The sequence below is a fragment of the Apostichopus japonicus genome, chromosome 10, assembly GCF_037975245.1.
Source record: "Apostichopus japonicus isolate 1M-3 chromosome 10, ASM3797524v1, whole genome shotgun sequence".
Taxonomy (NCBI): domain Eukaryota; kingdom Metazoa; phylum Echinodermata; class Holothuroidea; order Aspidochirotida; family Stichopodidae; genus Apostichopus; species Apostichopus japonicus.
In genome coordinates, this window is record NC_092570.1 from 14,709,078 (window position 1) to 14,729,393 (window position 20,316).

Consider the following 20,316-nt stretch of genomic DNA (forward strand, 5'->3'; position numbering starts at 1 on the left):
AGGATTAAGCTTTTTCACCCTGATCTCATTTAGATCCCGTGCATGGCTTAAAATAAACAGTGATGGCAATAAACTCTTGGAGCGCCATGCATATGAACCTAATGCACTTAAGGTAAAGTTTTCTACAAATATGCATAATGGTAAACTGACTGGGAAATTATAAACAGTGGAAAAAGAGTAAGGAAAAATAGTCCTACTTGGTAATTTTCTCTTATTATCAGGAATAATTAAGTGTTCATATTGTATATTGACACTGAGTGTGTTAAAAAGTTAATTTTCCCCAGCATAGCTGGCCAATATTAGGTTTGAACATATATACTATACTAATAGATTATTGAATAATTTGACAACCTTCCATGCATATGCAAGTCATCTGCTGCATTTACTAATCTATTTTACCTCTTCAGTTCTTTGGCAAGGGTTTTTCCAAGATGGACAAAATGTTTGTTTCTTGACCTATTTTGATAAACTTTTTCTTTATACCCATCGCATCATCCTCAATTTACATAGCTGGCTGCAAAATCTGAGATGCCCGCAAAATTTCACCTTTCTCTTAAAATATATTGAAATATCTTGATCATGTCTCCCGTACACATTTCTGAATAAAATGTGATCCTTTTATTAGCAACACATTAATGTTAGCTATATGTACAGTACATATGCCACTGACTTAGAAACTACTGTATATTTCCATTGGGTCAGCCAAACCTACACTTATTTTTCAAATCCATGCCTTCAAGTAAATTTAATTACTAAATTTGGTAAAAAGAAATTTTGTCTTGTGCTTCAACCCAGCTCCCACCCTTCCCACTCCCCCTCTCCCCATTAATATTGCTGACACAGTTCCTTTTTTGGTTCCAAAAATACCTGCAGTACAAGTGCCTCAAGCAGGTAGAGAAAGGATCCATTTAGAGTCACATAATTAGTATTCAACAAAATGCTGGTATGCAGAGCTTTTTTTTTTCAGGAAATGCACTGACAATGTTGTTCCTTGACAAAAGTGCACATGCAGCTCTGAGTTAGTTGCTGTAATACACTTTTAAAATCATATTCTATAATTGATATAAATTAATTGTTGTTGTGGCAAGAATTTTAGACTTCATTTTTAATTTGTTCCTTCATCCAATTAAGATAACTTTGATGAATTAGTTTCACTTAATTCTGACCTCTTTGACTGTTCTACATTGACCAGGAAAATGTTTAGACCATATACAATTTAACTAATTTCCTGTTTCCCAGCAAAGTCAAATTAATCTTGTTTGAAAAAGGAATTGGTTAAGCCAATCAAATTAAATGAACAGGTCACAATGTTCTCACTGCTTGTAGTAATTGGTAATCTAAAATAAATGTATGAACAAAGCTTCTCTGCCAGTTAACAAAGAGGAGGGTTCTCTCAGTTAGCAGTGATGCATTCTGGGATACATCATTACTATAACATTATTTATGATAATTTAAAGGAAAAACAGAGAAATCTAGCATTCAAAAGACAAATACTTGTTAAACTAGTAATGACTGAGGAAGGAATGAACAACCATCTCTATATATTTTTTTTTTCCATCTCTTTTATTGAAATATCTCATATCAGAACATATAGAAAGCAACATTAACAAATGGAATACAATCATTTACTTATAACATTCTCTGTATTGCCGGAGCTTACGTTCATTGTTTTTCTTCAGAATTGTATATTCATGTTCTAATAGAGAAATAAAGTCACCCAAATACGTTAAAACATCTGGCAGTTTTTCGTTTTGTTTACAAGTGAAAATAAAATATTTTGCATGTAGCAAAAAAAAGTTCACCGGATGTCTTATGTATTCGATGTAACCAAATTTGATGTTATCTACGGTGATTTTACTAATATCTTTCAAACAAATTCTGGAATCGATATACCAAAATGTTTGGACAAATGGGCACAAACAAAATAGATGTTCAAGAGTCTCATCATCATGTTGACAAAAGGTACAAAGAGGCAAATTTTTGTATGGTTACTGGGTTTTTGAACCAGACTAGGTGAACAGGACTATAGCCTAACGTGAATAAAAAATTTAAAAAAAAAAAAAAAAAACCTAATAGTGAAGATCAATGTTGGAATTAGCTTAAAATTTGTAATTAGCTCAAGTGTTGTTCTTTCTTTGTTTGTTGTTACCTTTTGTTCTTTTTGTATACTGAATCGCAAAATTCCACTGTAGTATCTAGATGGTTCAAACAAATTTGTTAAACTCTGAAACTACCCTTCAGTTTGAAGTAAATTATATATTTAATTTGTTTTACGAGTATATTAAATTACAACATTGCATAGTGTGATGTTTAACTGCTCTGCAAAGCAGTGATAAATTGCCAATTTAAGTACTACATTTCATAAGGCCTAGAATTGCACAACTTTTGGCCACTTTCTAAAAAAATGCAAAAGTTCTGTATCATATAAACTAATCTACTGGCTGAAATTTAATGCAATTTATGTAACATTAATTTTGCACAGGGAGCAAAATGCTAGCACATATTTTTTTTTTTATGCCGGCAAACGATGAAATCTAGTTGGCATTTAGCCAGTAAATAACCTGAATTTTGAGTTCTGCTGTATCTACAGACAATATATACTTTACCTTACATTTGAATTTCTTTCAAGTTAAAGTAGGTATCAATTTAACATTTACCAATTTGAAAGCTTCTTGTGACAAGTTCTTGACTGTTTTCTTCCACAGCCCTTTTATCAGACCAAAGCTGACACGCCTGTATGAAGCTACATGTGTGGTATGTATTATTGTCATACAGTCATATCATAGAACATAAGGTACATATATGTAGCAGGATACATGAAAATAGATGCTTTGAGGAACGAAACATGGGGTGTAATTCTTAATTTTGCTGCATGTTTAATAGTTCCACTTTAGTCCTCTATTCTGCTCTTCTGGGTAATATGTTATAATCAGTAGAAATAAACTGACATCTTGTCCACTTTTACTGCAACATTTCGCAAAAACATGAACTCCCTATACAGCAGTTTAAAGTGATTGTTCTATGAAATCTGTTTCTGGTTTCTCAACAGATTACTTTCCTTGATCTGTGCACTGTGCTTCAAACTGTTTACTAAAATGATAACCCTTATGTTGAACATTAAGTGCAGAATAGTGATTTCTACACCAAAAAACCTAACGAGCTGATTGTTTAGATAAATTGGTGGTTGTCCTTTGGACAAAACTGGACATCCTTAAAACATGTGTTTGAACATAGAATTTGTCCAACAAATTTAGTTTATAATGGAACATATATGACTGAGTCCTTTTGATTTCAGAATGTACCAAAGATGTCTTGAATACAATTTTGTTTGATCAGCAAGTAATTTAATCCTCCATAAAACTTTGTCCAGCTAACTACCAATAAACACTTGGACAGCAGTGTCTTAAATATTCCGTGAGGCAAACAAAACTGTCCCCCATCATATTTTTGTACATAAAGAGATATGCTATGTTTTTGTATATTTTCTCTTACAGTCTTTTGAAAGGGTATTGGTGGAGAACAAACTACATGGCCTTTCACCTAGTCTCTCAGATGCGATATCGAGCGTATCAAGATGGCAGCTGGTTCAAGCGTCTGTGCCTCATCTCTTTCACTGCTGTGCGACGTTACTCAACAACAGGGCCAAATTAGGTCATGCCGACAAGTTGGGCGTGGCGGAGACCAAAATACTCCACACTCTCCACTGGGCGCTGTTGGACGCCCCGGAGGAGTGTATGCAGAACGAGGAAGAGAAGAAGGGTGTATGTCAGCTGCATGTGGATCATGAGGGAGAGTTCATATACCCTCTGACGACCATCCAACTATTCGTATATCTGTTTGCTCCGTTGGTCTATTGCCTGAGGGAGTCAGATCTATCGTTCAGGTTAGCTAGTGGCCTGAAAGTCTGGAAACCGATGTGGGACCACAAGCAGCCAGATATCCCATGCTTTGCCTTGCCGGTCAAGCCACGGAGATTAATCAGGGTTGCCCGAAGACAGTTAGTCTCTGTCCCTCCACCTCCGGATGAAGGGCTAGAAACAACTCAAGAGCCCGACGTATTCGAAGAGAACTCTCCTCCATCCCCTCCGCCTCTTCCAGAGAACCCACCTCCTGACGATAGCGATAGCGACAGTGGACAGAAAGAAGAGGCCGAACCCGAACCTAGCGATAGCATCAAAGAGGAGGCCACACTGACATCAGCCGAGAGTGGGAAGGGGATCGCCCCGTTGGCCGAGATATCGGAGGTCGTCTCCATCACCAGCGACCCCCCGGTGACTCCCTCCGACACACCGTCGGTGAGCCTGGAGATCGTATGTGAAGTGTGCAATACGACGGTCGGAAAAAGCCGTGCATGTAACTGTGGGGATCTGAAGGTGACAGCGGGCGACTTGTATGCGAAGCCTCGGAAGGTTTCGCTACCCAAGGTGCCGGAGCAATCGATAACAGAGGGAAAGCTGATAGACATCGAAGACGAACCAACGATACTAGGATCCGACGCTCCTAGACCGGCTAGTCTTCCCATTCAGCCATCAGAAAGCGCCCCCCAGGAGCCCTCTACATCGACCAAATCCGCTCAGATGCCTGCGGCAGCGACGCTATCGGATCCTGAGATCAGACGGCCTGCTGCGAGACTGCACGACACGTGTGCAGCCAGCCACTTTGACGTTGCAGTGATGCGTTGTCTGTTCAATCCATCCTGGTCGGAAGAAGGAATTCTCTGGGCTCTAAATTACATTTTGTGCAGACTCAGGCAAATTGCCGACGAGAACACAGCCGCCGACAGAGTCCGTCAACGGAGCAACTCATCTCCGATTCCGCAGATAACCGTGTGCCTGTTCTCGCCTGCGCCGGGAATGCCTCACAAGAAATTTTCGGAACCGGCGGACCTGCTCAAGAAATCCACCGACGAGATAAGAAAGCAGAAGGAGTTGGAGAAGGAGAGGGAAGAGAACGCTATGAAGAAAATTAAACTGGAGCCGTTGAAACTCGCTCAACCTAAGAAACCCCTCAGCAAAGCGGAAGGGTTGTCTTGGACGTCAGAGAGGAGGGGCAGTCAGGAGAAGATGAAATTCAGCAAGAGTCTGAAAAAGCCGGCTCGAAGTAGCTTCTCAAAGGCCGTGGGAAGCTTTGTACCGAAACTGATTCAAGAGGAAGAGAGTGAGGAGTGTAAGGTCGACGGGAAGGTCAGCGAGGAAATAGCGGAGACACGACCGCTTCTGGAAAGAACCGACTCGGAGAGCTCCTTCACATCGCCCAAACTGGAGCCATTCCAGTTTAAGATCGATGTGGTCAAGCTCAAGACACTGCCTTCAATGTCTCCTTCGGATTCCTCTGCTAAGCAGAAGAGCTTCTTGTCGCAAGAGTCCACACCTCTCCTGACAGAGGCAAGCGAGATGAGCCAGGTGGAGGACACCCACCCGACAGTCTCCTTCGGTTACAGAGGCGGTGTCGTCAACAAGGCATCCGTGGAGGAGGCGCCCACGTTTTTCTCCGCGCAAGAAGTGAAACCGATGGTCATCAGAGCCCAGGAAGTGAAACCGATGGAGTTCAGACCAGGAATTGCCAGAATGGCATCTGTAGAAGACCAAGAAATGACTTTTCCGTTACCCCAAGAGGTCAAACCAGTCCGATTTGGACCCCGTCTAGTTTCTGTGGACGAGGGACCGGCAGTCATTGGTCAGGAGGTGAAACCTTTAAACCTTAAACCTATCCTTCAACCAGTCAGCCCTGGCCAGTGTCTGTCACCGTCAGTACTACCTTCAGCAACACCAGTACAGGCCACGCCATCTGCTGGATGGGTGGGACAGATAGTAAATCATTCGCCCGAGAGAAATGGTCCATCGGGATTTTTGAGACCGATCACAATCTCCAGCCCTCCGAGGCCCTTTAACAATGCTGGGCAGTCTAACACAACCTTACCGTTAACGCCGGCTGGACATGGTGGGGCACCAGCCAGAGCGAGAGAGACTTCCAAACCGATTCAGTTCCACAAGGCACAGCCGGTCTCCCTGAGTGACTGGACTGAGCAGAGTGCTGCCCAACAGGTGACGCCATGTTCTGCACCGGTGAGATTCATTAACCCACCAATGAATGTCGCTACCGTCTCCAGCGGCAAGAATATGGTCTTCTCATCGAACATCCATTCAGCTGGCACGACACAGTCGGTCCAACCCGTGGTCGATACATCCCAATCTAACAGCAGCCTCAAACCGATCGAGGTACCGGTAAATTCCATGGAGAAACCACCCACACCGTTGTCAGCCCACGTCGGTTGGGGAAGGTCGAGGCAATCCGGCATACCGCCGACATCGCAGGCCAATGGAGTTACAGGCAAGTCGAGCCTGACGATTCCATCTACCGCTCTTCCCAGGAGCGCGTCGGACACCTTCGTCAACTATACCGTGAAGGAGGAGGAGGAGACGGCCGAGGCGGCGGGGTCGACGTACTATATCCAAGAGAACGGCCACATGAACTTTAGTGTGATCATTAAGGCTCTGCACACCATCATATCTACCGAAACCAGTGGCAGAGTCTGTGATGTGGCTCTTAACATCATCGATACCCTCTTAGAGTTCAGCGTCGTCCAAAAGGGAGCCAAACCGACCGAAAGCAAGGTACCTGTCATCAAAGTAGAAGGTGAAAAGGTGAAGCGAGGCTCCAAAGAGGGAGAGTCGGATATCTCCACCAAAGGTCTGGAGGAAATGTCTACCCATAATCTTGTACTAGAGACATTGCTACAGATCTTCAGAGCGCTAGGTTGTCACCATGGTTGCGGAGAAGGGGTCAGAGGTCAACAAGGTGAGTACCGAGTTCTTTCTCATTTTTATCACTTACAAACATACCTTTAAGATAGCATCTATAGTCAAGGAACAATGGAAAAACATGGACGGAAACTATCAAAAACGAAGTCGAAAGAGGCAAAGAAAGTTCTCTGCTCTTTTTAAATTTAATTTAAAAGTTGTGACAGAAATGAGAGCAACACAAATCTCCTTTGATTTGATTTAACGTTTTCTACAGTTCAAAGGTCAACAGTATTGAGCCCAAATCTTTAGTGTGCTAAAAATTGCTAAGAGGTTCCCAAATCACTTTTTACTAGAGGCTCTGTTCCTTCAAATTATTTCCAGATATTGAGTCTTGAGAAAACTGTATCAATGGAATGTTTCAGTGAAGGAAATATTTTGAGAATGGAAGCATGTAAAACAAAATGGGGTATATTACCCTACAAGTGTTAATATCTAAAGCAGTTATCATGCGCAGGAACCGTAGTACCTTTAAGAGACAAACTTCATTCTTGAAAACTGCTTCACAAAGTATAAAACACTAAGCTTTTCCCTGAAATTGTCATTGAGAACATATGAAACTAGATTGAGTCATCTTGGAATGTTTCCTCTTATGTTCATGTTTTAAATTTCTGTATCTTATATTGGTAACAGGTGATAAGCTACGGTTGGTCGGACAACAATGTCTTTACCGCCTATTCAAGATTGACCCTTCCCAGTTTCGTCGTTACTTACGTTACGTCATATCTGCTCACCCTCTGGAGGCCATTTTAGATTTCCTACACGCTTTGCTTGGATTCTGTGACGATCCAGCACCGATGTCATTCAGACCTGGTGAGTAAAGAAAACAGAATCAAATGTGATGATCGATTGGTCTATAGCAATACCTTTCAAAATAATGAGACATTAAGGTAGCATACTCCATTTAAATACCCCTTTGCCTATTACACCCTAGTTTCTAAGATTGATGTGGTTTGTAGAAAGCCTTGTAGAAATGTTCACTAGGTAATAGTAACCCACAATGGATAACTTACACACATTCATAGCTCCTTCAATTTTCTGTACCACGACCAAGTATATTTCTAGCAAAGAGAGCCCAAAGGGTTTGTTTTAATACTGGAGTCCATGCCTCGTTAATCACTAGTAAGCATGTGCTGATCATGAAGACAAAAAGGGGTCTAAACTCGCCTCGAGCAATGTCCTGCTTTTCAGCAGCATATTTAAAATCCATTCATGAACCTTAACATCAAAGCCACCAAACCCAAACCCTGTTTGGTTAACATATGTCAAACTTGTCGTCCTAGCTCCTGTCCTATTGCCTTGTGTTGCTTTTCATGAGGGACTTCACTCTGTTAGGAAATCATTTTGGATTGATTGATATCTGCTCTGTATGGTATCTTCCGCATTCATTTTTTGTGCCTCATAGCAAAAATCAAGATGACTATCAAACAGTGGCATATATTTTTATTGGATATCCCAAAATGGTCATTTTCAATAAGTGTCTATTGCCTTACAGATTATAGGCTACCAGTAAAAATATATTTCTTTTCATTTGAAAATATACAGTGTTTTTTATTATATCACTGGTCCATTTTTTGGTGGATTAAGGATGTCCTTTTTCTTGGCTCTCACAATACAGGCACATCTACCGGTACTGGTGAAAGTACAAGTGGAAGAGCGGGGTTCGCTACTAACTTCGGCAGTGGAATAGCCGGTACGGGTACCCGCGGCATAGAGGGCACTATTGTAGGATGCACCCTGAAGTCGCTGATTACTCGCTTGGTGGACTCTAAAGAAGAACTCCTAACCTTAGAAAATGAGGTTTGTTTGTTATTTAAAGAAAGGATGATTCTTGAAATTTATCTGAAACCCCACCCCAGGGCAAACTGTGAATTAATTATGTTTACGACAATACCCTCCTTGGTATTACCACCAGCACATATACAGTGAAACAGTCAGTTTGCTGTTGTGATCATTGCTGGATTGGTCACATATTCATGTTATATATATATATATATATATATATATATATATATATAAATATATATATATATCTATATATATATATATATTTATATATATATATATATATATATATATTTATATATATATATATATATATATATCTATATATATATATGTATATATATATACATATAAAATTGAAATTGTAATGAGTTGAAAAATCCAGAACAGTGAAAAAACTTCCAGCCTCCACTGGGATTCGAACCCGGGCCTCCCACTTTATAAGCGGACACCCTTACCACTAGGCTATGGACGCTGATTGTATGTCCAGAGATTTGAAACCGGTAAAGAAGGTCGTAATTCCACTGTAGGCGTTTGTCACCTGTATCGAACAATACTAGTTCTGTTTTGGTGACTTATTTGCCTTACCCTAGAGATCAAACTATAAATATATATATATATGTATATATATATATATATATATATATTATATATCTATATTTATAGTCAATAAATAAAGAATAACACACCAGAAAAATTCCACTTCACGACCGGTTTCGTCCTTTTGGGACTCATCAGGCGAAGGTAGGAATCGAACCCCTGAATCTTGTGTCACGAACCGAAGTCCGTACCACTCGACCACAGTGATTCTACTGGTGGGAATGCGTATAAATTAGCTTTATCTATATATATATATATATATTTATATATCAATTGATCCTCTATGTGCTTTCATTTGCGTCCATGCAGGCTGTCTATGCAGATGCACGACAGTTACTCCACTACATCCGGGAGGTTCACGGTGGGGTGTTCAGACGGGTTGCTTTCAGTGGCTTGATAGATTCTGCAGGCAAAGGTATCAAAGACATTGAAGGGAAGGATAAGGATGGGTGAGTACTTTTTTTATTATTTGTTTCTAATAGAATGCATCCAGACAGTTTTGAAGATGATTGTGTGGTGGGAGAGGAAAGAGGGAGGGAGAGGAATAAGGGGGGGGGGGAGTTGATAGGAGAGCAAATAGTGGGGCTGTGGTTGCAGTGTCTGAAATGTATCACGTTTCAAGGATAAAAGGAAAATTAAAGCTTCGAACAACCTCTGCTGAGATGAAATCACAGAACACATAATGTCATCAGTCTTTGAGGAAATGTTGGTTTAGCATGTCAAAGTAGGTTACATTCAATCAACTTAGGAACAAGATATTAAGATAGGATTTTCAACTATAACAGTGTGAAATATAGGTCTGCCACCGACAATATCCCTTTAACACATTTTATTGTTGCGAATCTGTAAACAAGCCTTTCGGACTTGAGGGTATTTATACCCAATCATTTCTGTGCTTTGATGGTGTTTAATGTATGCAGGATGTTATAATCTCTGCATGGTTGGTAATAATGAGTCCAGTCACTGTACATATTTACATTTACTGTTGTTTAGTGAGTTTCAATGATGCAAAGTTTACCAGAAGGCAATCAAGTCTTGATTCAACTAATTTACTAGCTAGAATCATTACCTAGTATGATTTAATCTAATTTGCACTTTGGGTATAATTGATAGCGCACTTTACAAAAATAATTTGTTAGTATTTGATGTTTTTGTAATGTTAGTGGTGTTATTGTCCGTTCTAGTGAATCTTGGATTCCATGTTTGTTAGTTAATTTAAAGGTATATTTATCTTAATGGTTTAGCTGAGAAGAAGTAGCAGCAGGTTTTGACATAGAATTTTACATGTGCTACTAAGGGGGTGGGGTGGGGAAAGGTGGGGAGGGGTATGAAGAGGGTGTAGAGAGGATGTGAAGAGGGGAAGGAGGTGAGGAAGAGGAGGATGGAAGGGGACATATTTCTGGGTACACCCTGAAATAATTATCATTATCAGATGAATGGTGAGGAGTGAGAGTGGGGAGGGGGAGGATGGAAGGGGGGAGGATGGAAGGGGGGAGGATGGAAGCGGGGCATTAGTCGAAATCTTAGGACATTTTGAACCTCCTTTGCCATCTCATCCTAGTGGCTATTCCACTGTTGGGATATTCCACTGAGAAAACTTTAAAAAATATTTGGGTGGGTTGAAGCTAACCGTGTAAAAGTCATCCGACACAATATTTGGCAGGGTGTGAGCTGCGTTTTGTTTAACGTACCATATCCTTTCCATATTACTGCATGCCGTACTATTTGCTGCGCTATTAGTGATTCTTCCGGAAGCAAAACGGATGGCGATAAAGGCAGCTTGTCATCCTCCCTGGGCAAGGAGGAAGCCGGGGACGTCAGTCCCGGAACCAAACTGAGACGCAACCTCTTCAAGAAGAAGTATAGACAGATGGATTCGGTCGATTTTGACGCAGAGGGAACCGGTCCCAAACGTAGATTCAGTGTCTTCCAATTCGGTAAGATGTGTGAGTGTCTGACCTGCTTTGCTACCTTTCCTTTCATATTTCATTATTTAACAATTTTTTCTTATTTTTTCATTTTTATTTGTTTAAACCTTCAGCTCCTTAAAAAAGCCATCCCCCCATATAGCTGTACCCTGGATCCACTTGTCGTCGGTCCTCGCTCTTCCTTGGTGGCATATATATCCTACGTTGTAAATATCTTCACGAGCCTTGACTGCCTGATAATGATTGTGTCATATAATTTAATCTAAAAACTGTACTTTGGGTTTCTTCATCTGTTTTGTTTTATAAGAAAATGCCTAACACTTTTGAGACCAAAAAAGAAGGATTCTGTTTTCTTCTTTCTCCGAAAGAAGGTTTGAACTGCTTCTAAACCATTCAGACTTTGCTTAGATTCTGCGAAACGTTAAAAGAGACTCCGCTGTTTGAGAAATAACGAAAGAGGAAGATTTGATGCTTCATTCTTGAGATTCATTTCCAGGACCATAAATGACAAAAAGTTTAGATCATAGTCTTTTGGTTTGACCAGATTTTGGAGCCATTTTCAAGACAAAGGTTTATTAGTATTAGGTAACATTTGACACATTCTGAACCTTGTCATTAGAGCATTGAAAGTACCATATCCCTTCTCCCTGCCCATCCCCCCTCCTCCCCCCCTTTCATAAAAAAGAAAAAGTAAAGAAAAGAAAAGAAAAGGAAAACAAGAGAAGCAATATATGAACCATTCCCCATTATTACAGAAAGCAAATCATAACAATTATTCATAGTATATGATATTTCATAAAAGACTGTTTTTGGTATAGGATCATCCCATTTCCTTTGATAACTAGGACATGGAACACCTAGTTTTGCCTTTAAGCCCTCGTTGACCAGCAACGGTTTGACCACCAGATGTGATGTTTTCAAAAAGTGGCGTGCAGAAATCAAAACCACGATAAGTTAGTACAAGTACTCCAAAAATCTTTCTTCAAATATAGATTTGAGCAGACAACTTGTGATATCGATTTTTTAACATGTCATTCCGTTATCGATCGCATTGATAGACTATACAGATTCTATAATGGTAGGATATATAGAAACGTGGATCATATCTAGAAATAGGAATTTCATAAAATTGTGACCTTTCAAAGAAATTTTCTTCCTAATTTTAATTTAAAAATGGTTGGAAAGATTGCATAATTTTGCTTGCAATATTAACATTTATCGTCTCTTTTTGTTGTATGAGCAATGCAATATCTCTGTATAATCTCTGTATTCTTCTCAACTTTTATAAAAAACTTACCAATAAAATCTCTTCTGATGCACTGGTTTGATCCTACAGCTTTTCTTTTTAACAAATTATAACTACTTTATGGGCATAATCTTTGCACTAATGTATGCAATCACCAATATGAAACTTTGCAACTTCCATATACAGGTATATTACATTGTCGAAATATATTAATAGCAGATACGTTTTAATATCTGTAGGCTACGTGAGAAGTCAAAATGAACAACTTGTAACAGAAATACTGACTTTCTGTATCTCATCATACGTCAAAAATGATCAAAACATATTCCAAGATCTTGTCTCATTAGTCACTGTCACAACTGCTGTATGAAACCTGGAAAAACCTTTTCACAATAAAGCTTGATAGTGGACATAGACATTCTATACACTCATTTTGCAGATATAATTAAGCCTAGTCTGTTTATCATATAAGAATTGGGAGAATCAGCTTTTTAATATTGGCATTAACTGGTAGTGACAAAATATGAACTAGATCACACCATTTTTGTCCCAAATATTTTTTTCTTGGGGGAGTTGGAGGGGGGGGGGGGGAACAAGTAGGTAACTGGTAGGTCCTCACCCTTGTCACTCATGCTGCCATTGATTGAAAGATGTCCTTCTCCTAACCCCACCCCCCCCCAATAAAAAAGAGCAAAAACTGGACCAAATATGGAAGCAGAGCTCATCACCACATGCTGCTTTATTTTCCTGCCATTCTTGGTATCACTGCATACCCATTATATATGGACAGACATGCAAATTCCCTATCAGCAACAAGACTTTGAAAATTGTTTTGGTAACGCCAAGCTGTGTTCGCTGTTTAGCTTGGATTAATTTTTGACTGTGCACTGCATTGGCTGCCACCACTTGTTGATAAAGTTCAAAATGATTGTCAAGGGTTTGCAACCTTGCTGAGTGTTCCTGCATTGTTCCATCCAGCTTTTGTTGTCCTGCTCATCAATTATACTCCTCAATGCTCCTAGCTTGAGCACCACCAGCCCCTCCCCTCCCCCACCCCTTCTCAAGCCTCAGCTGTTGCTTTTTTTAGTGAAGCACTTGCAATATTTAAGTATTTTAAATATCTGTTGTTTTTCTTGGCGTACGTTTCACTAAGTTTCGTTTTTAATTGAACAAGTGCTCCCCTTAATCTGTCAAATATTGCAAAAGCATTTTTCTTAGTTTCTCCATTTCAAAAAAAAGTTGTTTTCAATGGATTTATTTAAATATGTCCCTCCTCAAGGAGCCAATTAGCTAACTTATTAACCACGAAAGAATTAAGGAATTCTGTAAATTCTGATTGACCATAAATTGCATCGAAGGGTCAGAGTAGGAACACAAGAGAAACCAAAAAAGACAAATAATAGTAGGAAAACAGAAAGTTGTGGAGAATCTCCTGTTATAATCACAAATAGGGTTTCGGATGTCAAGGCTGACTGATAAAAAGGGGAAGGGGGGGTTGACCAATAAAGAGGGGGAAGGGGGGCCGGGAATTTGTGATGATATAAGTATATCCTAGGCATGAAATTACATGCTAGTATCAGAATGCTGATACCATTTTCCAGTCTAGCAAAAATACAGAAAGAAAAAGAAGCAATTTCGATTTCAAAGCTTGAGATTATGGTTCCAAATGGATGACTGGGGGGTTCAACGTTTGAATGGTGGATGTAATGTAATGTAAATAAAATCTTATATAGCGCACTACGCGCGATGCATCTGTGCGCTTTACAATCTAGCAAAAACAATGCCATAAAACAATAAAAAGAAAAAAACAGAAAATACAAAATACAAAATGAATGGTGGATGTTGCAATTTAGGGCGTGGTGGATGGGGGGGGGGGGAAGATATGAATCCTTCATAGAATACAGTAACAAGGAGTTAATAGCTGATAATGATGAGATAATGTCTGACCCATTCATAAATATGGATCAGGCTTAATTTTCCAATTATGTACTTGGATGAATCTAGCTTTTAATAAGAACACTATAGTTCCATTAGAACCCAGTGGATCAGAATAGTTTTTTAGCAAATACAAACACTCGGTTATTCCATGAACCCACATCAATCAGGAATTACTTACAGTAATGACAGGTTGAGCATTTTCGTAAAGAAAAGGGGGTTTGAATTTATGGACTACGAATAATTTGAAGTAAAGAACATATTTTATATAGTAGGCTAGGACACTCTTATTTAAGCCAGTTTTGTCACTGAAGTTTTAAGATCACTTGTCTTACATAGAAGACTCCTTGATTTAAGCACTTTAATTCTTTGGCATTATCTGTAATTTTTAGGCCTGCCTAACGTGAAGAGGTTAGTACTTAGACATAAAAGCTATAATTATATGCCGTACCCCTCTTAACTACCTATTGAAAGGAGATTTCTTAAGTTAATTCTGTGAGGGACATTATATCCGTACCTCTCTTAACTACCTTCTTAAAGGAGATTCCTAAAGTTATTTCTGAACGGACATTATGTGCAGTACCCCTCTAACTACCTATTGAAAGGAGATTTCTTAAGTTAATTCTGTGAGGGACATTATATCCATACCTCTCTTAACTACCTTCTTAAAGGAGATTCCTAAAGTTATTTCTGAACGGACATTATGTGCAGTACCCCTCTAACTACCTTCTTAAGAGATTCCTAAAGTTATTTCTGTAAGGGACATTATGTGCCGTACCCCTCTTAACTACCCACTTAAAGGAGATTCCTAAAGTTACTTCTGTAAGGGGACATTCTCATCCTGTAGCTCAAGCTGTTACCACTTGGAGAAACAAAGCCGCCCGGAGTCAGAGTGGGGGAGAGGACAGCCCTCAAGATACGCCCGACATGAACGATAAACCAAAGAAGGTAGGTGGTACAACTGAACGAGAAGATGGCGACCAGAATTATGGTCTCAGGAACAGTTCTGCATATCGAAAAGTTTTTCGAATATGTCATAAACATGTTACAATAAAAATGAATTGAGGTGTCAGTTAGGAATAGTTTTAAACAGATGTCCAAATTATAAGTTGATTCGACCTCTTCTCATCCATTTCTGTTTTTGTAAACTTTTACCTTTTTTATCTCAAATAGATATATGGTGATGAATTATTGTTACCATCTCTAATATTTTGCCAATGTCTTCGAATTGCTGGTATTTGTTGAGTTTTACCTGAATTGGTTTGATGTAATTCCCAGGCCTAATAAGTTTATTTGGGAATAAATAATTTGTGCCAATTATATTCATAGTCTCACGGTCATTAGAACCATTAATACGCATTCATTTCAAATTCTAAATTCCAAGTAGATATTAGTTTTCATTGTAGTTGAAATTTCAAATAAAATTTACATTTAAGGTCATAATGTTGGACCTTCTGATATGCTGCCTTTCTTACTTTTTGAAAAGTTGCTCTTTAAATGTGTTTGGTAATATCCTTAAGTTAATCTTCTTAAAAGTATTTCAACATTGTGTTGCATACCAAAGGTACTTAATGTTTATTTCAGCAATTTTTGGTGATCAAAGCATTGTGTATTTCATGCTGTCATAATGTCATTGCATGCTACAGATCAATTTCTAAATAAAAAAATTGCAAAGGGTAAACACTGAATTATTCCTCTGTTTGGTATTCATTTATATTAACTTAACCACACCAGGTTTGTTGGACCTATAAACAAGGCATGACCTAGATCCATTCTATTATTTGATGGCTTATCTTTCACCTTCCCCCTCCTCCTTTTGTCCCCCCTTCTTAGGAGTTTGGTGCTCCGTATCCAGGGAAGAAGAAAGTCGGAGACCATCCTTTCTTTATTAAATTTGGCAAAAAGACCAAGAGAGATCCAAATGATGATAGGGAAGGTAAGCAATACAAAAATGGTTTTTGATGTGTATTAATATGTAACAGAGGAAACTAAAAATCTGATATATATATTACTTAAAGGAGATACAAACCCAACTATTATTATTGATCGATGTGTTAGAGAGATTTGATGTGTATTAATATGTAACAGAGGAAACTAAAAATCTGATATATATATTACTTAAAGGAGATACACACAAACCCAACTATTATTATTGATTGATGTGTTAGAGAGATTTGATGTGTATTAATATGTAACAGAGGAAACTAAAAATCTGATATATATATTACTTAAAGGAGATACAAACCCAACTATTATTATTGATCGATGTGTTAGAGAGATTTGATGTGTATTAATATGTAACAGAGGAAACTAAAAATCTGATATATATATTACTTAAAGGAGATACAAACCCAACTATTATTATTGATCGATGTGTTAGAGAGATTTGATGTGTATTAATATGTAACAGAGGAAACTAAAAATCTGATATATATATTACTTAAAGGAGATACAAACCCAACTATTATTATTGATCGATGTGTTAGAGAGATGACCATCATGAACAATTTCCCCTCAAACTGCTAAGGTAAAATCTAATATTTAATTTGGACGACGAATATCGCAGATTTAATGTTGCTTCACATGCGAGGCTGAAGACAGAATCAATTCTAAATGGGACATTGTTAAGCCACCAGTGTTTAAAGTTGCTTTGGTCTCTCCTTATTAATGATAATATTTATTAAGGAGTAAGGTTTTTACTAATTGCTGCATCAAAAAGTATCGAATCTCTTCGCATGACCTAATGATGGCATTGGTTTAATATGTCAACACTTTTTAACATTCTACCTTGAAAATATGACGAGAAAAATAAACAGAATGAGTATAGAGTTTTCCGATCCTAGTAGTACTATATGATTTCACAGATTTTAAATGCAAATTGACAGCTCTCGGACATGGCCTTCAAGCTAGGATATCTCCCAAATGAAGAAAGATCATCCTTAGTTAATTGGGGAGGGGGGGGGGGGTTGTTATACAGAAAGGTCTCTGTCATATGTAAGCTAATGATAATGGTTGGGTTTGTGTCCTCATTATAGGGAACATTTTAGGTTTGCTTCTCCTTTAAAACCAAACGAGAAATACAGCTTTTATCTTTTCCTTTCAATTTCTTTTGTATTCGTAATGAATGTGTTCTCTGTTGAAATACATTTAAACTATATACAGAATATTTCCCAAATGAAGCAAGATTTTTTTCTTGGCTATTTGGGGGGAGTTATTCGTCAGAAAGGTCTTTGTCGTATGTAAACTGATATGAAAAACCCACCTTGCTATGACCCAGCCTGGGATCGAACCCCGAACGTCCAGATTTCTAAGTCTCATTGCTTCAAATGCCACCACCTTTATCCACTCGGCCACAGCACCTGTTAATTTTTCATGTTTCATTGGAATCATTGCTCTAGATAATTCAGGTTGAGGCACAAAAATTAATTCTTTAAACTTGTTAACTTGATCATTACAAGCACTTAAACCTGGATAGGTTACTTTTTCAATACAACTTTTAATTTAACAGAAATTGTTAACTTGCGAGAGCTATCATTCAAATTGGTAACACTATCAGTGTCTCAAGTTTTACTACTAGGTTGGCTAGTTCAGTTGGAACAGCATAGTACTTTTAATCCTGAGTTACCTATTTTTTATTCCCATTTGAGCCAGTGTTAACCTATGGTCCATCCAAACTGTTAATAATATCCCATTTAATTCTCTGTTCATGGTTTTTGCTTAAAGCGACATTTATTATCCCTCTATCTGTTCTCCTAATTTTCCCAGAATGTGGCACACCAAAGTCTGTGGACGACGAAGAAGAGACATCAGACTCTGTGGACATGGGCTCAGAGAAAGAGCGCAAACCGGTGGAGAAGATCATGGTGTTAGCTGGCATGAAGCGCCTTCAGTTTCTCATGGATTGCTTGAACCCTGGAACTGTGCCAGACCCAGAATTCCTTGCAGCAGCCCTGGACTTGGTGAGAATTTTAATTTCTTTGTAGTTCTTCCAATTTGTCATCCTATCTGCAACCAGCCGTGCACATAGAGCGTTGTGTCACTAATCCATTTTATGGTCTACTTTGACCAGTCTTGTTGTTCATCAAAGTTGGAGGAATTGTTGCCTTCAAAAGAAGATATATAACATAGTTCAATAGCTGTTTGAAACTAGCACATTCCAGTATGTACATTGGGACACCAAGAAAGTGACACATTTGACCTGTTTTTATGGAATATTCAATCATTGGATAACTTTTAAACATAACACTTGACAGAAACATTTTCCTCCTTAACTACGTAGAGAGCTCCAGTCGTTGCAAGAGCAGCCCTCTTCATTGAATGCTGTCATTTTGTCCATCGTTGTAACCATGGCGACTGGCCGGAGTGGATGAAGGTGAACCCCAGAGGACGAGGCCGGGTCTACAGCAATGTCTGGGGCGGAAGAGGAAGTGCAGCTTGCTACCGAAAAAGCCAGTCTCTGCAGAGATCTGCTGCCAAATTATTTTACCTATGGGCTGAGGTGAGATGATCACATGATGGCTTAATTAAGCATACATGTGATAGGTAGATACAAATTATCTTTAATCCCTCTTATCCATGGATTAACTGAGGGTCTGCAAGCTCTTTTATTATTGATAAATTGTTTAGTTTTTAACTATAAATTTAATGTCATCGTAATTCTGTTTCACTTTTTTACTCACTGTTAGCATCCAAATGATATGTTTGTTATCCCTGTGAAATGTCATATTTTAACTTTTTAATTATTGATGGTATCTTTGATAGTCTTAAGCTAGTTAATATTAAAATTTGTAAGCTATTTGTCAATTCAGAATAGCTTAAGAGAAATTTTCCACACCCCTGCCCTGCCTATTTCAAAAAGTCTCAGAAGGCTTGTCGATGTTCTTAAGCGCATGGTCCTCATCCAAATTTAGCCATGGTTATTCTAGTGTGAGGGTGTGCCCTGTAGGTCACAAAATCAAGCTAATACACTGTTGGATAACTACAGCTCCTGAATTGTGTAACAGACCTACCTTGGTTGTATATACATAATTTTTTCGCTTTCACTTTAAATCTCAGGCTGTCGGTAATCGTTTGGAAGAGCTGGAGCGTCAGCAGCCGTTCGACTGCTCCATGGTGGTAGGACGGGTCAAGGACGAGGGTTTCAAAAGGAGACTGAGGAGGGAGGATGATGCAGAGGACTACTTGAACGAAGGTCAGACAAAGACCAAATTCTAAGACAAGTTTATTTGTAAAGTTAGATTTGTGGGGAAAGTTTGGCAGCTTTACATTTGAGTTGAGCTAATTTCCTGGCCACAATTTATTGGTTTCTTAGACTGCCAGAGGTTGTGTGTGAGTGAAATTTCTTGCAAATTTAGATTATAGTCTATTCATGCTACATGCTAAACGGTGTCTGATGCTTTGAGGTTTATTTAAAGCAGATTTGTCCACTCCACAAGGGTACTGGTGTCTGGCCTATATTATAAAGTATATGCACTTTGCAGGGACAAAGTTATCTGCTATTGTGGTTTATTAAAGTTGATTCAAAAATGATTTTTTTTTCTTTTTCTTTTCAGCTGCAGTGAACCCTTCTGGTCACGCATGTCCTCCAGGTCTCAAGTATATCGCCTGTCAGCTTCTCTTGGAGGTCACGTCCTTCTTACGAGACACATACCAACATCTACCAAAGTTGAGGAAGGCCGACAGGAACACCGGCCGTTTCCGTGACTCGGAATACTTGAACGTTCCCACGTTTAGCGTGCAGCCATCACCGTCGGGGCAACGTCACGCCAGCGGGTCCAGTACCACATCGAGCCCACCGAACCCAAATCCCAGACAGAGCCTCGGAAACACCGGCCTGGATAGTCCCGCCGGTATGTATTAGTTGATAGCAGTCTTTAGAGGAAGACAAGCTGGGCTGTGTCTACCAGCAGTTTGTAATGTCTAATTTTACATCAAGAATTTGGCCCTTTGCGGTAATGCAAATCGGTGGTCCCACTCCCCACATGGGAAGTTAGTTTAATACCGGAAAGTGGGTCGAGAGAAA

General features: G+C 39.0%; 1 protein-coding gene across 5 annotated transcripts in view; it reads left to right on the forward strand.

Moving 5' to 3' along the window:
• The window catches only part of LOC139975284 (protein unc-80 homolog), a 76,509-nt gene that overhangs the window by 935 nt on the left and 55,258 nt on the right, over positions 1-20,316 (forward strand). For 4 of the 5 annotated variants that reach the window (XM_071983069.1, XM_071983070.1, XM_071983072.1 and 1 more), the window contains exons 2-13: positions 2,706-2,754; positions 3,495-6,798; positions 7,434-7,613; positions 8,419-8,600; positions 9,495-9,634; positions 10,926-11,131; positions 15,142-15,242; positions 16,128-16,230; positions 18,060-18,253; positions 18,574-18,792; positions 19,350-19,485; positions 19,847-20,143. In XM_071983069.1, coding sequence (XP_071839170.1) covers positions 2,706-2,754; positions 3,495-6,798; positions 7,434-7,613; positions 8,419-8,600; positions 9,495-9,634; positions 10,926-11,131; positions 15,142-15,242; positions 16,128-16,230; positions 18,060-18,253; positions 18,574-18,792; positions 19,350-19,485; positions 19,847-20,143 — 5,111 coding nt within the window. The remainder of the gene's footprint in view (positions 1-2,705; positions 2,755-3,494; positions 6,799-7,433; positions 7,614-8,418; positions 8,601-9,494; positions 9,635-10,925; positions 11,132-15,141; positions 15,243-16,127; positions 16,231-18,059; positions 18,254-18,573; positions 18,793-19,349; positions 19,486-19,846; positions 20,144-20,316) is intronic. The other variant, XM_071983071.1, reaches the window with a different exon arrangement.